This window comes from Acanthochromis polyacanthus, chromosome 23 (assembly GCF_021347895.1).
Source record: "Acanthochromis polyacanthus isolate Apoly-LR-REF ecotype Palm Island chromosome 23, KAUST_Apoly_ChrSc, whole genome shotgun sequence".
NCBI classification, from domain to species: Eukaryota; Metazoa; Chordata; class Actinopteri; family Pomacentridae; genus Acanthochromis; species Acanthochromis polyacanthus.
In genome coordinates, this window is record NC_067135.1 from 24431469 (window position 1) to 24448329 (window position 16861).

The 16861-nt window shown below is 40.8% G+C and overlaps 2 protein-coding genes across 2 annotated transcripts; both read left to right on the plus strand.

The window, feature by feature from the left end:
• Nucleotides 1-391: 391 nt before the first annotated feature.
• Nucleotides 392-6879, plus strand: LOC110971979 (E3 ubiquitin-protein ligase TRIM39-like). Its single transcript, XM_051944159.1, has 10 exons — nt 392-507; nt 2769-3003; nt 3079-3448; nt 3620-3715; nt 3793-4026; nt 4110-4257; nt 4346-4372; nt 4466-4530; nt 4659-4781; nt 5938-6879. The coding sequence occupies exons 1-10, from the start codon at nt 492-494 to the stop codon at nt 6331-6333; spliced, it is 1710 nt and encodes a 569-aa protein (XP_051800119.1). The 5' UTR covers nt 392-491; the 3' UTR covers nt 6334-6879.
• A 2209-nt stretch (nt 6880-9088) lies between these two features.
• On the plus strand, nt 9089-16262 carry si:dkeyp-74b6.2 (cerebellin-1). Its single transcript, XM_051944181.1, has 4 exons — nt 9089-9349; nt 11040-11697; nt 13667-13786; nt 15820-16262. The coding sequence occupies exons 2-4, from the start codon at nt 11404-11406 to the stop codon at nt 16015-16017; spliced, it is 612 nt and encodes a 203-aa protein (XP_051800141.1). The 5' UTR covers nt 9089-9349; nt 11040-11403; the 3' UTR covers nt 16018-16262.
• The last annotated feature ends 599 nt before the right edge of the window (nt 16263-16861 follow it).

A 16861-nucleotide genomic window follows, 5' to 3' on the forward strand; every position in this document is an offset into this window, starting at 1 on the left:
TTTAAGTCTTATTTTGAAATGAATGTAAAAGAGAAAGTGTTTTTGTTTGTTCATCCAGTGCGACAAGTTGGGTCCTTGAAGTGACACAATGGATGGTGAGGAATTTTGAACAAGTTATTGAACCACTGCCAGATTTAAAATGAAATCCAAACCAACCAGGGAGGGTTTAATATTTATCCCGTACATAAAGCAAACATTACAAACTGACATTAGCACCATAATGCATCATGATGAAGTTACTTTGGACAGTTCAGAGAAAAATAAACAACCAGAATGTTAGCATACAACCAGTGAAAGAAAGTCCCTTTGTAATATAAAACCTTTAATAACAACAAGTCTGCGGTGGAAGGACCAGAAACACCAGACCGACTGAGAAATGTGGAGAAAGCAGGAGGAGCTGAACGGTGATGTGAGCGAACAAGGCGTGACTGGGAGGACATTTAAAGCTGTGCAGCATCTGGACAAAGCATCTGCGAAGGGTGACACTCAGCATGTCGACACAAACAGGTAGGACAGTTTTATTACCAACGATGTTAGAGCTGTGCAGCGCAAAAAAACTCACTTTTAATAACAACTATCTGCACAACTGATGCTGTTCTGTGACTGGAAGCAAACGTATGCAGTATGTTTCAGTGCAGAGCTGCAGGTTTTTGTTTCATTCTTTCTAAAATTGTGGCTCATCTGTCAAAAAAAATGCACAAGGTAATTTTTTTTTTTTTGGCATTTTTGTGCAGTTTTCTGACAAACAGCACGTGAAAACTGAGATAATATGGTTTTTGATTTTGAATTAACATGGCAATCTGCAGTAAAACTCACATGCAACACGCTGCAAAAGCAGATAAATCTGCTCCATAAATGGCTGAAATCGGTTGTTTAGTTGAGTTTCTTGCTCCATATTATCCTGTGTGTGAGTGTAATAAGATGCTATTTGCGAGTCAGAAACATTGTTATTATGATGTTATATTATTAAAATCAATCTAGCAACACATGCAGCACAGAAATGAATTCTAATTGGTCTTACTTTACATTTTTCCAGGAAGTTCATGTGTTAAAGTGCATCATTTTTATATTTTTGCAGGTTTTGGACTGTTTTATTGGTAGAAAATATACTGTAGATGCTGTAAAGTTGCTTTTGTACTTTTTTCTAAGCTCCATCAGATTCTAAGGATGAACAACTGAATTTGCCAACTGAATTGAAACTCACAAAAAATTAGACAGCAACAGAGTTAGTGAGTAATAAATCTAAAATCTAAAGTCCTAATAAATGTAGCCAGTCTAAAGAATCTTGGTACGCCGAGACATAAAATAGCTTTATGTTACAGGTGAGTAAACAAAAGTGGAATTTACACTCTAAGCATTCTTTTTTTTTTTTTTTTTTACAAATAATCTGATCACAAGCGTAGTAGGGCTGCAGGTATTTGTAAAATGTGTCACAGCGTACTGCTTCAATGGAGCTTTGTTTTGCTACAGACTGTGAATCAGATCCTGTGTTGCTTTATATTCGTCACTCCTCAATGTGACTCGTTGACTCAGTAGCTGTGAGTCAAAGCTGTGGTGAAATCCTTCATTTTAGTCGAGTCATCTGACAAAAGCAAATCACTGAAGTAATATCTGTGATGTTGAAAACATGAAATTGAACCAGGCTGCATGAAAACAACTTGCTGCAGGGTAAACTTTTCAGCGCTCGACGACTCGATTTACAGCCACAACATCCATCATATTGGTACTGTGTGGGGTTCTGCTGGAAAACCTTGGATTCTGGCATCTGTGTTGGTGAGACTTAGATTCCCAGATAAACCCAGAACAAGCTCACTACCTCACGCAAATGAAAATCCAAAATGTCACTGGCCTCCCCCAGCAGGAAAATGCTCCGCATGACATCGCAAAAACAGCAAGCAATCAGGAACATCCTGGGGAACCTGGCAGTCGCCCAAGATGTTGGTTTGATCTTCAAACTTCCTAGACCCCGTTCTGGAAAGCTACACAGAATTTGCCTCAGCGGGTTTCAACCTGTGACAATACGCTTTGAAATAAAATGTGTCAGCCTCCCCTTATGTGGTCAAAAATGCACTGAACCATTGGGTGTGGACCAGAGGACCTCTCAGGGTGTCCGATGGGGTCTGGACCAGGACCTTGGCAGTGGATCCTTTGGGTTCTCTGGGTTGTGCAGTTGGACGTCTGGGAATCAGACTTGTTCCACTGCATCCTGTTGATGTTACATGTTGTTGTTGATGTTCTTTCATGTTTGTGTTACTCAGGCAACAGACAAATGTAAACACTTTTGGATGCATTTTAAACACATTTGGACGCATTTTAAACACTTGGATGCATTTCAAACACTTTTGGATGCATTTTAAACACATTTGGACGCATTTTAAACACTTTTGGATGCATTTCAAACACTTTTGGATGCATTTTAAACACATTTGGATGCATTTTAAAAACTTTTGGATGCATTTTAAACACTTTTGAACACAAACATGAAAGAACAATTCCCTCCTTTTTTTTTGGATTCCAACACACTTTTCCCAAATCGTAAATCATATGTAACATCAACAAGATGCCCAACTGCACAACCCAGAGAACCCAAAGGATCGACTGCCACGGTCCTGGTTCCAGACCCCATAGGACACCCAGAGAGGTCCTCTGGTCCAGACCCAATGGTTCAGAACATTTCTGTCCACATGAGGGGTGGCTGACACTGTTTATTTCTTAGGGTATTTGCACAGTAGCAAACCATTTGAGTTAAATACTGTGTCTTTTTCCAGTCAGAAACGTGGCCTCAGTGCCATTGGAGGACCAGTTCCGCTGCTGCATCTGCCTGGACATCTACACCGACCCCGTCTCCATCCCATGTGGACACAACTTCTGCCTGGATTGCATTGAAGGCTTCTGGGACACCAAGGACAAGTCTGACTGTCCACTATGCAAGGAGACCTTCATAACCCGTCCAGAGCTGAGGATCAACCGAGGCTTTTCTGACATCATTGAGTTCCTTAAAAGGTCCGTGTTATTAGATATCAAACTGTGCGTCCTTTGGAACCCGATGTTTTCAACAGATCTGATTCAATCCAACAGGTCTCTGTCACTCAGTCCCACTGGAGAGGAGGATGTGGAGATCACAGAACCAAACCAGCTGTCTGAGGGCGAGGAGGTTCTCTGTGACGTCTGCCACGGAGATAAGTCCTCCTCGGTCCGGTCCTGTCTGGTCTGCCAGGCGTCTTACTGTGAAGCTCACCTGACGCCTCACCAGAGGGACCCGGTGCTGCAGAGACACCGGCTCACCGACCCGGCCACCTTCACCACCAGTCACCTGTGCAGAAACCACAACCGGCCACTGAGCATGTTCTGTAAGCTGGACCAGACTCCTGTGTGTGCAAAATGTGCCGAGAGGGACCATAAAAACCACAAGATCGTCCCCATGGAAAAGGAGAGCAGGAGGGTCCGGGTGAGGACATTTTGCATTTTTACAAATCTATCTGTATTTATGGTGGTGGGAATGGGACCTTTTCTGCTGTAGCAACCATATTAGCCTTTGGGGATTGATAAAATATTTCTATTCTATTATTTTCTTCAGCTGATTCTATAAAAAACATGGAATTTTTCTGACCTTCTGCAGACTAATCTGAGGGACACCAAATCCAGCATCCAGCAGATGGTGCAGGACAGGCTGAGAAAGATGGAGGAGATCAAAAAATTAATGGACCAAAGCAAGGTAAGTTCTGGTTTGGTGGATCGATCCAGACGGAATTATCATTTTGCGTATTCATGCTTGTTTTTTCTGCTGTTCAGAAAGTCACAGAGAGGGAGATTCAGAGCAGCTCTCAGGTCTGCACCTCACTGATCGCTGCCATCCAGAGGCAGCAGGCCGAGCTGGTCCAGGAGCTGGAGGAGCATCAGCAGGAGGCCGAGAGGAGAGCCGAGGAGCTGCTGGACGAGCTGGAGAAGGAAGTCAACGAGCTGCAGCTGAGGAGTAGCGAGTTGCAGCTTCTGGAGCTCACCCCAAGCCCTCTGCACCTCCTACAGGTTCAACACCTGCTTCAGCCACCGGCATTTCTGAGCTGCATCAACGTTTAGATAACTGTGCTCATGAGATGTTTCTATTGTAGAGTTTCCCGTCACTGAGCAGACTGCCCTCCACCAGAGAGTGGTCCAAGGTGGCCGTCCACTCTGATAACTGCATGGGAGCAGCCAGGAGAGTCGTCTGGAAGCTGGTGGGCGTCTGCCAGGAAGCTGCCAACAAAGTGTCAGCTGAAGGTCAGGAGACTTTTAGTGAAAAAACCCCAAAGATTCAAAAATAACAATAAATGCACCAATATAACTTTTTATAACTGTGTCTTTGCAGAAGCAGCAAAGATGAATCTCTATGCAGGTATGTTCATACACATGCATCTGCAGCTTTTTTAAAGTATAGACTAGCTTTTTTGTAATTCATGACCCCACTGACTATTTTCTGTCTCCGTAGTCGATGTCACTCTAGATCCTGAGACGGCTTCAGGCTGGTTGGTTTTATCTCCGGATGGAAAGAAGGTAAATCTAAATTTTACCCTATCACATCTCCTGTTAGCGCAGTGGAAACAATGGAAGCTACCATCAGACAGGTGTTTGATGTGAAGAAGACATTGACGCTAACCGATGCTAACTGAATGGACTTGCAGGTGAACGTCAGCACCCAGAAGAAGAGGGCCAGACAGCCGGACGATCCTCAGCGCTTCGACTCCTGCGTCTGCGTTCTGGGGAAACAAAGCTTCACATCTGGACGACGCTACTGGGTTGTTCAGGTGGGAGCCTCCAAACAGTGAAAGTGTTTGCTTTTTTCACCATGAGAAGCAAAGACTTCACAGTTTAACAGCTTTAACTGGGTTAGACATCTTTAAGCTGAAGTACGCAGAGGCTCCTTTGGATCAAAAATCCATCTTTTTTTCAAACAAGACATGCATTTTATTTGAATTCTTGCAAGACAAACTGGTAGTCTTCAACTTTATATACCTTATATACTCTTTATAGGAGTAAATTAACGCTGCCTGTCTGAGATTATCATCTGTTTGTTGGTGTTTCAGGTTAGGTAGGATTTGGTGTGGCCAAGATTTAGGTCACAAACTGACAAATGTGCAAAAATAGAAGATTTCTGTTCTGTAGGGGGCAAATACTTTTTCACAGCACTGTATGTTGGGCTCCAGTGTCCTAGGAGCACCAGACAATATAAATTAGATAAAAAGTCAATAAAATCAACATGTTGGTGTTTCAGGTTGGGTAGGATTTGGTGTGGCCAAGATTTAGTCCAAGAACTGACAACTGAGGGTGTTAAAAGCAGAGTGGCCCAACCCACAAAAAATCTGAGTTTTATGCAGATTCTGTAATAATTTATGATCAAGATTTTAGTTGCAAAGTGGTCTAACCCACAACTCAAATACAGCGTTACAGTGGAATGTTAGACCATTCTTGAAAACACAAAGCTCATTTTCTAAAAAAAACTACCAAAAGTGGGTCAGACCACTCTGCTTCCAAACCCTTCAAATGTTGGTAAAACTAGAAGGTTTCTGTAGTGGGGGCCAAAAACTTTTTCGCAGCTCTATATGCTGGGCTCTGGTGTCCTAGAAGCACCAAACAGTATAAGTTACAGCAAAACTCCATTATCAAAGCCTAGAATTAAACTATGTGGTGGTTCCTTTTTGTTTTCAGGATTGGAATCTAAAAGATTGGATTAAAAGCCAATATCATTAACATGCTGGGGTTTCAGATTAGGGATAAAACCGACTGGGATCTTGGTGTGGCCAATATTTAGGCCATGACCTGACAAATAAGCAAAACTAGAAGGTTTCTGTAGGGGGGCAAATACTTTTTCATTACACTGTATGTTGGGTTCTAAGGTTCTAGAAGCACCAGAGAATATAAATTAGATTAAAAGTCAATAAAACCATGATTCTTATGTTTTAGGTTGGGGATAAAACAGACTGGGATCTTGGTGTGGCCAGAGAGTCCATCAACAGGAAAGGTGCCATCACGGTTCGTCCTGACAGCGGCTACTGGGCCGTCTGCCGGAGGAAAGGTGGCCCGCTGAGTGCCTGCACCAGCCCCTCCATCACCCTCCACCTCCAGGAAACCCCCCAGAAGGTGGGCGTCTTCCTGGACTACGAGGAAGGATCGGTGTCCTTCTACGACGCCGAGGCAAAGACCCACATCTACACCTACAGCGGCTGTAGCTTCACCGAGCCTATGTATCCCTACTTTAACCCGTGTGTTCCGGATGGTCAGAAAAATGTGGCGCCGCTGGTTATCTGCCCCACAGAACAATGGAATGAACAGGACACGACCATCGAGTCAGACGTCTGACGCACAAAGACCACGATGCCAAAAGAGATCTTTTTATTGTTGTTTGTGAACATTTTAAATCCATTTTGGTTCAGACACACCAGTTTTATTCTGTGAAGCACATGACACAGAATGCTAGTCCAAAATGATTAAAAAATAGCTCCAAATTGGTCCAAAATAACTTGAAACTGTCTGAAATAACTCATCCAACTTACCAGATTGACCTCAATAATTGTCCAAAACAACAAAAAAAGCCTAAAAGGACTTGAAAATTGTCCAAAATGATGGAGATTTTGGCTTATTTAACTTGAAACCTGTGCAGATTGACTCAAAAATGATCCAAAATGACAAAAGATATGCCCTTTTTTAATGATTTGTAGCATTTTAACATTTGTGAGTTTTTGCTGCCTGGAAGACAAATGACGTGTGTGTACAGTGCTTTTATTATTCTTCAGATGAATGATTAATGTGTAAATAAATGTGTTGAATGTTGCTGAAGGAAAAATGTATTCAGTGTTTGAAATCCATAGCCTGTGAAATAAAGAATAAATGCCAAGTTCATTTTCATACCTTCTTACTGCCATCCTTTAATGTGTGCTTGTAAATCTTTCATCTATTTTCAATATGCGGTCTTTATTAACTGCACTTATTTCTTATTCAACCTGTCTTTCTCTTCTTGTCACGCATCTTTTAGCTGCCTGCTACACGCCCAGCAATTGGGTTTCACATGCCATCGCTCTGAAAAGTCTTTTGTGTCGCTGCGGTATTGAGTGGTTTCAGTTACGTGTTGCTTTACAGCTATTTATTCTTGCATATCTAAGCAGAACAGAATGTTACATATCATTTAAATACAATAATCAAAGATTTGTTCCAAGGATGACATGCAGACATACTGTCCTCTTACATGAGAGTAAATTTGCACGACAGCAGTTTGCATTAAGTGCAGGATTTTATTTGGAGCAAAGAGGCCGTCACTTCCTGTAGGCGCTGCAGTGGCAACCAGGGATTCAAATTACTCTACAAAACCTCATTTTAAAACACAAATTTGCCAGTTTAAACAGATTATTTCCAGCCTTCTAACTTCATAATATTCCCTGGTGAAGATATGTTGAGTGTTGAAAGAAAACACAACTTTTCATCAAGTCTAATTGAAAATTTCAATGTTTTGGTGCACTGAGATGTGAGTTGATCAAAGGTCTGTTTGTAATATTTGATAACTGTGTAATAGCTGCTTGTTACACTGCCCGGAACATATTAATTTTATGCTAAAGGCTGCAAGATCACACAGAAAACACAGGATTTTACAAAAAGAATCTGCTTTGGATCCATACTTTTCATACCTTCTACATTTTCAGTCACCGTTTAATTTTCTGTTGCTACAAAAATATTTGGCTTGGTTTATGAGATTAGGGTTAAAGCACATCTGTGCATTTCTCATTTAATCATCTCCACTTAAAAACAGTTTTGTGTGACGCAGGTGAAGCCTCTCCTTGTTCGTCTTTACCGGTGGAGTCCCTCAGGGTTCAATACTAGGCCTGGGTTATTTCCCTTTTTCAACCATTCTGTTGGAAAATTTAAAGGTGAAAGTCATGTTTTGAAATTACAACTCATGAATTTGTGTTACCTCCAAATGCACTTTAGATAATCTAAATTCATCAGTGTGGACTTGATGATGGTCTGACTCACTAAATGCAGATTGTGGGGGTAAATCTGCCTTTTCCCATTTCAAGTACTTTTTGGGATTGCATCTTCCACCAAAGATGATTCTGATTGTTTTCACTAAACTCTAATAAACAAGTGCATATAGCAGAATGATAATGGTGCAGACAGACCATTCTCCACCAGTGGCACAGCATTGCAGAGATGTTTGGCTATGCAAAGCGAATTTGTTGCAAATTTCGATATCCAACTCTAAGTTTGTCATTTCTCATTTCAACAATGACCTCCGAGCAGCAATTTAAATGCTAAAATAACAACTTTTTTTAACCAAGATTTGGATCGTGCGATGAGGCTTGTTTCTTTGGTGAAGAAGTCATTTTAATAACAGTGCGCAATGTTTCATCAAAACAAATTCCCTCTCACACCTTTTGGGACTGTATTGTCCACTAAACACAATTCTGATTGGTTTAAAGAAACATCAGCATTTTCCCCTTATAGCAGAATGGTAATGGTGCAGACAGGCCATTCTCCAGCACTGACACAACAGTGTGTATAAGTTTGGCTATGTGAAGTTAACTTTTTATTTTCTGATTTAATGGGCCCAATATCCAACTGTAAGTTTGTCTTTTCTCACTTTAAGTAACAACAATGACCCTCGAGCAGCAACTTAGATGCCAAAAATAACAATATTATAACAAGATTTAGATCGTGTAATGAAGTTGTTTGCTTTTTTTTAAGGTGAAGAAGTCATTTTAATAACAGCGCTTGATTCATTGCATAAAAATGTTTCACCAGAACAAGTTTTCTATCACTTTTTTTGGGCAATTGCATTGTCTACCAAAGACAATTCTGATGATTCCATGTGAAACTAACTTACAACACACTAACACTAATTTCTGCTTTAATGGATACAATATCCAACTGTGCACACCTCTAAAACCCAGCAGTTTGTTGGGTTTAGATGTTTACAATAGATTTTCCAATCCTCCATCGAGGACAAACAGCAGTTAGTGATGGTTCCTTCCACTTCCACCATCCTGACTGCGATATCTGAGGTAAAGTGAGGATGAGGAGGGAGGGGAAACAGGGACTGCGGGGGGTCGAGGAGCCGTGAGAACAGAAGGGCAGCGACACTCGTGATGTGATTAAACGTCTGCTCGAACACAGGGGTTCCCTGGAACAGAGAGTCTGGGGAAGAGAGGGAGCAGAGATAAAGCTGAAGGTAAAGAGGGAACAGAGATAAAGCTGAAGGTAAAGAGGGAGCAGAGATAAAGCTGAAGGTAAAGAGGGAGCAGAGATATAGCTGAAGGTAAAGAGGGACTCAGGCTCTTGGGAGGATTTTGGCTGGTTTCTGAAGAGCAAACGCAGGAAGTGAGAGGTGAGTGACACTTTTGAAGCATGTTTCGGGAGTTATTTGTGTAAAAATGTCTTTAATATCGCTGACTGTGTTGTTGGGGACTGTGGGGATTCAGCTAACGACAAGTCCACTACTTTCACAGATGAAAAATTGTTGCTGCATTTAAAATATGTCAAATCCTTTTTATCTTAAAGCTGCTGTCCATGAATACTGTCGGATGGTCTGTTTTTGTTGCATGCGTGTGAAGGAATGTGAGCGTGGAAGGGATTGAACTGGAGAGGGGTACGAGGTGAGAGTGTGGCAGTGTTTACCCACAGATGGCCTCTCGGTGGTGGGATTGTGTTGGTCCGCTGTCCCCCCTCCTGAGTCCAGCTGGCAGCGCTCACCCTCGCCTCTTCCTGGCCAAAGCATTACCTCATCACTCCCGCTTATTTTGTTCTTCACCGCAACCAGTTTTCTATTAATATTCACACTCCCCCCCCACCCCCCCACCCCCCACCCCGTAGTCTTGCTCGAGCTGGGCAGATCACAGTGGTGTGCTTTTCATTACGTTTACAGCATCATAGGACTGACTAACTTTCCCATCTCCTCCTCCAGGGCTGATTTTAGCAATGAATTTGAGTAATTTGTACCCGTTCCCAGTAGTTTATTGGTGTTTCTCAAAAACCCACACCCACACACACAAATATTTAGTATGCTTGGCATTTCTGTTATTAATCAGCCACACGATTGACTGTGGCAATGATGAAGGTCAGAGTGAAACTAAATTCTTGGCAGTGTTGTGGTTTTAATATGATGGTTCTAAAGGCATCCAATGCTGTGATTAAACATCCAAGGAGCGAGAGAAAAGCTACCTTTTGGTGTAGCCAATATTTAGGTCATGAACTGACAAGTAAGCAAAACTAGATGATTTCTGTAGGGGGGCAAATACTTTTTCATGCCACTGTATGTTGGGCTCCGTTTTCCTCACAGCACCACAGAATACAAGTTTGATTAAAAAGCCAATAAAATCAACACGTTGGTATTTCAGGTTGGGTAGGATCTCGGTGTGGACATGAACTGGCAAATGAGGGGGTTAAAAGCAGAGTGGTCTAACCCACAAAAAAATATCTGTGTTTAATATATGAAGAGTTCATTTGCAAAAACAGATAACTCCGTTTTGATAAATTTTCAGAAAACTTCTTTTTATTGTTTACTTGAGATAATATCAATCAAACTAAAGTTGAGTGGATTTGACTCACTTGATTATTATTATTATTATCTCAAGTAAACAATAAAAAAATTATTTTTTTGAAAACGGAGTTACCTGTTTTTGCAAATGAACTCTTCATATTTTCTGTAATATTCTATGGTCTAGGTTTTAGCGGTAAAATGGTTTAATCCTTAACTCAAATATAGTGCTACAGTGGAATATTAGACCATTCTTGAAAAATCAACACTTTTCTCAAAAAGTAAGAAAGTGGGTCAGATCACTCTGGTTCCACAACCTTCAGATGGTAAATGCAAAAGCTATGAAGTCAGCAAGGCAAAGCAAACATGCATTCATCGATATTTTAAGACTAATTTCACAATGTGCTTCATTATGTTGGTGTTTTAACTGAACACTTGACTGTCCTATGATGAAATGTCACGCATGCTCCAAACTTCAGTCATGTGTGGAGAGTTTTATGCAACTTTTGCGTGCATTAATTTGTGATCTGCTGATTCACAGACCTCCAAACCAGTTCACATTTTTGTGTCAGCGCCCATTCGGCTGGTGTCTGTTCCTGTTGAGGTGTGAGGACACCTCTACCTGTACTGCCCATATATGGACTTCCTCTCTGCTGTTGCGGGAAACCGCCATCTCGGTGCCAACTAACTAATACTCGTCTCTAGAGAGAGTCCAGCTCCAGTCGGTGTTGGCCACTTGATGTCCCCTGAGATGAGAGAAAACCCTGGTTGATGCTTTCTGTCCAGGTGAAACTATGACCTTGTTGCTAAACTGAGTCCAAGTCACGAGTTGTGGTGACCTTTTCTGGAGTAAAAGGCTAAAAAAAAAAACATAAACTGTTAAAAGTACATCCTGATTTGGAACTATGTCCACCCCTGCTCCCTTTCTTGCCCCCTGCTCGGTGTTTCTTGTTGGTCTGTTGCTCCTTGCCCTGTCGGGGATCTTGGAGGTCCGAGGCCAGAATGACACGGAACCGATCGTGTTGGAGGGAAAATGTCTGGTGGTTTGTGATTCCACACCGTCGGCCGAGCCGTCGGGTAACGCTCTGGGCATGTCGGTGAGGTCGGGAACTGGTCGCGTGGCCTTTTCGGCCATCCGCAACACCAACCATGAACCCTCGGAGATGAGCAACCGCACCATGACCATCTACTTTGACCAGGTAGGTTCCAGCAGTGTGTGTGGTTGGTTTCTTTTCATTTTCTCAGTTGGTTTCATTTTCCCAGAGATGATACTTACCAGCCCGTCAAGAATCCAAAAACATTCCACCTGCTGTTTGCTGGCATGCATTAAAATATTACATTCATAACCTGTCACTCTAGAATTTCAGCCACAAATCTGCTGCCATAACAGCCTCCATGCTTTTCTGCCATTCAGGCCCTCATGCATCGGTCGGGTCCATCACTGATACTGAATGATAAGATTCGATCCACAGTTCCTGTCAGGTGTGTTAGTACGTCAGTAAAGTTCTCGATATGTTGACTTTTTGCACAGATGCATCGTCTGAAATGAAAGCGATTGTCGTAACACATGACTGGAACAATGGGGGCCTTGTTTGTGCAATAAACCAAAGTACTAAAGTATGTAAGACAATGCATCTGTTGTCAACCCGGCTAAGTGAGGTTGTGCAACAGCGTTAGACTGATTACATGTTGATGCAACATAGTAGAAATTAGCACTAATCACGGGTATTTACTCAATAGTTTTGCAGGTAAGTGATTGTAAAACAAATTATTGGTGAAATTAGATTGATATTGGTTCCTACACAACTAAATTATATTCATGATTTCAGTGAGACTATGGCATTGTGGGAAAGGCTAAGAAAGGTGACAAAGAAGTCATTAAGCTAGATGGGATTTAATTCCCATAAGAGACCTTTAATCATAAAGGAAAGTTTTATTTTTTATGTAGTTAGATTTTGGAAAATAGCACAGTTTGGGTAAAAATACGACCTTTTCTAAGTATTTGTTTGTGATCCACCACAAAGGAAAGCAATTCAGGAGAAATTATTTTTAAAAAATATCCCTGAGAAAGCTGTTTAATTGCATGGAAATGCAGCTTTTTCGGGACATAAATGTTGTCAGAAGATGACTAAAATCAACTGGATTCATGCTGTTACTCGCAAATGTGAGCACCAAATTCTTTGCTAGATGAAAGTCCACAGTGTTCGTCCTCGAAAGAACCACGACTGTTGGTTTGGAGTGGACCACTAAACCAGATTTCCTTCCTTTGAAATCAGACTGTGTCATCAGAAGCTGCATTGTTGTTTTTTTCTTTTTTGCAGGCAACATGATCATGATCTGAAATTTTATCAGCATCAGACGTCATCTGAGAACAGTTCAAACTGTGCTGCAAGTCTTTATTTATTACCTCCGCCAGGAGGTTATGTAATCACCGGAGTTTGTCTGTCCGTCTGTGTGTGTGTGTGTGTGTGTGTGTGTGTGTGTGTGTGTGTGTGTGTGTGTGTGTGTGTGTGTCTGTCTGTCTGTCTGTCTGTCTGTCTGTCTGTCTGTCTGTTTGTCTGTTAACAGCATAACTCAAAAAGTCATGGACGGATTTTCACCAAATTTTTACAGGATGTCCGGAAGAGCAAAAGTAACAATTGATTAGATTTTGGAGGTGATCCGGATCACCGTCTGGATCCAGGATTTTTTTGAAGGTTGAAGGACAATTGAGAGATAGCCGCCAGGCCATCTCTCAATTGGACAGAGATGATTTGTTACTTTTGCTCTTCCGGACATCCTGTAAAAATTTGGTGAAAATCCGTCCATGACTTTTTGAGTTATGCTGTTAACAGACAGACACACACACACACACACACACACACACACACAGATGGACAGACAAACAAACAAATGGCATGGCGGAGGTATGCGCTCTCCGAGTGCTTTTCTAGTTTACTATGTGAACGTATTGCACAAGAGTGGACATGTAGCGCAATAAATGCACTGTCCTGCAGCATTTCGGGTTATTTATGGGTGACCGCATCTGATTTGTCGCCTTCTCTTCACCCGTTTTTTGTTTTTTATCCACTGAGGATGAGCACATCAAAGAGTTTGAATGAAAAAAATGGAAGAAAAATTGCTATCTAGTGATCCATTGGTTACTCTTCTGCCTCGTTTTCTCCTCAGATCTTGGTGAACGTCGGCAGCCACTTCGATCCGGCCCGGAGCATCTTTGTAGCCCCCAGAAAAGGAGTCTACAGTTTCAGCTTTCATGTCGTCAAAGTATACAACCGGCAGACGATACAAGTAAGAACAGCATCGTTGGTTGATAGCACTTTCAAGCTTGCATGTTGGCGATTAGCCTGCAACTAAGTGATGAGGCCTTCAAACACAGGGTAGCATCAAACCCTAATTAGTCCAAATGTAGTCAAATCATGTATAAATGTGCATAAAGTTGTATAGAAACCACTGAAATTGCCTGAGAGCCATGAGGTTTTTAAGGAAACCCACTGATAGTTGTCTTTACATCCATGGATGCAATACAAACTTTATACAAAAAGTCATAGGTACAAGCCTGTACACCTAATTTATGAAGTATTGCAGTATTTAGATTCAAACAAAATTTCTCAGAAACACAATTGAGGTATTTAGAACTAGTGGTCACAATGCAAATCTGTGTGTCATTGGGAGTCCAGAGTTTGTTTACTAACCCTAAGGATGTTACTAAAAGACAGCATTAAAAAACAGGAAGAAAACATTTCCTGCTTCCCCTAAAGCGTCATGGGAAGTGCAGTTACAACCTTTACAGCCTATCAATTACAAAACTACAGATTTTTGATGTTCCATTGCATTTATTTTCTTCCTTGGGTGCTAAATGCTACGTTACCAGCTAACTTTAGATAGCGAGCTTGGTTAGCAAAGTGCACACTGATAGACAAAAAACAAAATAAGTAAAATAAAACAAACAAGAAATACAACTAAGCATGTTTTTATGCCACCAAATTGTTAAAATGACAACAATAAAATACCCAAAATCAAGTTCACAGTTATTTAATTGTGCACAGTGTCCCAGCTTTGTTGCTTATTTTACAAAAAATGTGGCCGTAATTTTGAAAAATGGCATCATGCTGTTTTGAATTAGACTTGAAAATCACAAGTGAGACCATAAGTTCATTAGCAGAATGTTTCCTGAGGCAGCAGATCAAGTGAAAAATTAGAATACTTTAATATAACTTAACTTCAGAGGAGTCTCCCCCAACTGGCCAGTAGAAAGAATGCAGGTTAATCTCATGCTTAAGTCCAGCTGAGTTTTGTGAGCTTTTTTGTGTTTTCAATTACTTTTTTAATGGGAAAAGCAAGAAAATGTGCTTTGGATGCTCAAACTAAAAGCAATTTACAGTATACTGTCCATTTGTATGATGATAAATAATGCACGGCACAGCAAACATACTGATTAACTTCATAGCAATAAATACCGAAAATCAAATTCACAGTTATTTAAATGTAGACAGCGTCTCTGCTTTGTTGTCGATTTTACAAAAAATAGGACCATAATTTTAAAAAAATGACTTTGCGCTATTTTGAAATAGACGTATAAATAACAAATGAGACCATAAGTTCATTAACTCAATGTTTTTTGAGGCAGCAGATCAAATTACAAGTGAGAAGACTTCAATACGACTGCATTCCAGAGGAGTCACCCCTTGCTGGCCGGTAGAAAGAATGCAGGTTCAAGTCATGCTTAAGCAAAACTGAGCTTTGTGCACTTTTTTGTGGTTTTTATTCATATTATAATAGGAGAGCAATAAAAATGTGCTTTTGATGGTAAATGTAAAAGGAATGCATGCCGTTTGGTGTCTTTTTATGACAGTATATAAGATAAATAATGCGTGTCAGAGTAAACATATCTATGCATCTATATTTTCAGCTTCATTTCACAACAATAAATACCCATAATCAAGTTAACAGATATTTAAATGTAAACAGTGTCCTGCTTTGTTATCCATTTTACTAAAAATGGGACCATAAGTTTAAAAAATGGCTTCATGCTGTTTTGAATTAGACATTAGAATAACACATGAGACTATAAACTTATTAGAAAAATGTTTCCTGAGGCAGAAGATCAAGTGAGAAGTTGGGTCTTTATCTCATACTTCAATACAACTGGACTTCAGAGGAGTCTCCTCCTACTGGCTGGTGGAAAGAATGCAGGTTTAAGTCATTTGTGACCACTGGTGTCATCTGTTTCCAACCAATGTGCTAAGCTAAGCTACCATCTTACAAACATCCACGCATCTCTAATCAGTCCTTTCCCCTCCGCTCTACTTTGTCCTTCACAGGTGAGTCTGGTTCTCAACGGCTGGCCCGTGATCTCTGCCTTCGCGGGCGACCAGGACGTGACCCGAGAAGCCGCCACCAACGCCGGGCTGGTGATGATGGAGCGAGGGGACAAGGCTTACCTCAAACTGGAGCGAGGGAACCTGATGGGAGGCTGGAAGTACTCCACCTTCTCCGGCTTCCTGGTGTTCCCCTTGTAGGGAAGAATCAATCGCTGTGAGGAGGAAGCATTAATGCAAACTCACTGATGTCCATCGGATGACTCGGGTGAACTCACTTTGCACCAGATAATCCTGAATGTAATTTCCATTTCCACTGCACTTCTGTGGCTTCTCGTCCAGACCGTGATATGTCGTCTTTGCCCGCTTACTCCAGGCTTGTTGTGGTTTTCCTTTAATGCATGAAAGGAGCAGTGTTTGTGGCAATAAAGAGAATTATTCATCTATCCATCATTGCAGTATTGCATGCATGAGATGCACAACAACTTCTTTCTTTTGATTCTAAGTCAGGGGTGTCAATCTGATTTTAGTTCAGGTTAGTTCCACATCAGCCCAACTTGATCTCAAGTAACCAGTAAAATCAGAGAATATTAACCTATAAATAACCACAACTCCAAATGTTTCCTTTGTTTTAGTGCAAAAAAGCACATTCTGAAAATATTCACGTTTAATAAATTATCTTTCTTCAAAACATGATGAAAAACCTTAAATTTCTGAAGAAAAATGAATTCATTTTTAACAACATCATGCCTCAGTTTAACAATTATAATTCACAATTTCCAGATTGCAGTGTTTCTACACAGACACAAAACATTTATTCATCTGGAACTGAATAAAATAGTATTTTACTGTAAGATCATAACAACAAAAATAAGACAAAAAACAAAAACAAGACAAAGCAACAAATAAGGCAAAACACAAAATGACAAAAATAAGACAAAAAACACAAACGACAAAAAAAAATGGAAATACAAAATGACTAAAACAAGGAACAAAAAGGCTAACACACGAGACAAACGACAAAAGTCAGACAAAAACCAACAAA

Bases quoted from the DNA above. Each gene is read 5' to 3' on its own strand.
- LOC110971979 (XM_051944159.1), top strand. The intron at 3,716-3,792 runs GTAAGTTCTGGT...TCTGCTGTTCAG, and splicing joins AATTAATGGACCAAAGCAAG to AAAGTCACAGAGAGGGAGAT. The intron at 4,373-4,465 runs GTATGTTCATAC...CTGTCTCCGTAG, and splicing joins AAAGATGAATCTCTATGCAG to TCGATGTCACTCTAGATCCT.
- si:dkeyp-74b6.2 (XM_051944181.1), top strand. From the start codon at position 11,404: ATGTCCACCCCTGCTCCCTTTCTTGCCCCCTGCTCGGTGTTTCTTGTT. The intron at 11,698-13,666 runs GTAGGTTCCAGC...TTTTCTCCTCAG, and splicing joins TGACCATCTACTTTGACCAG to ATCTTGGTGAACGTCGGCAG. The intron at 13,787-15,819 runs GTAAGAACAGCA...TGTCCTTCACAG, and splicing joins ACAACCGGCAGACGATACAA to GTGAGTCTGGTTCTCAACGG.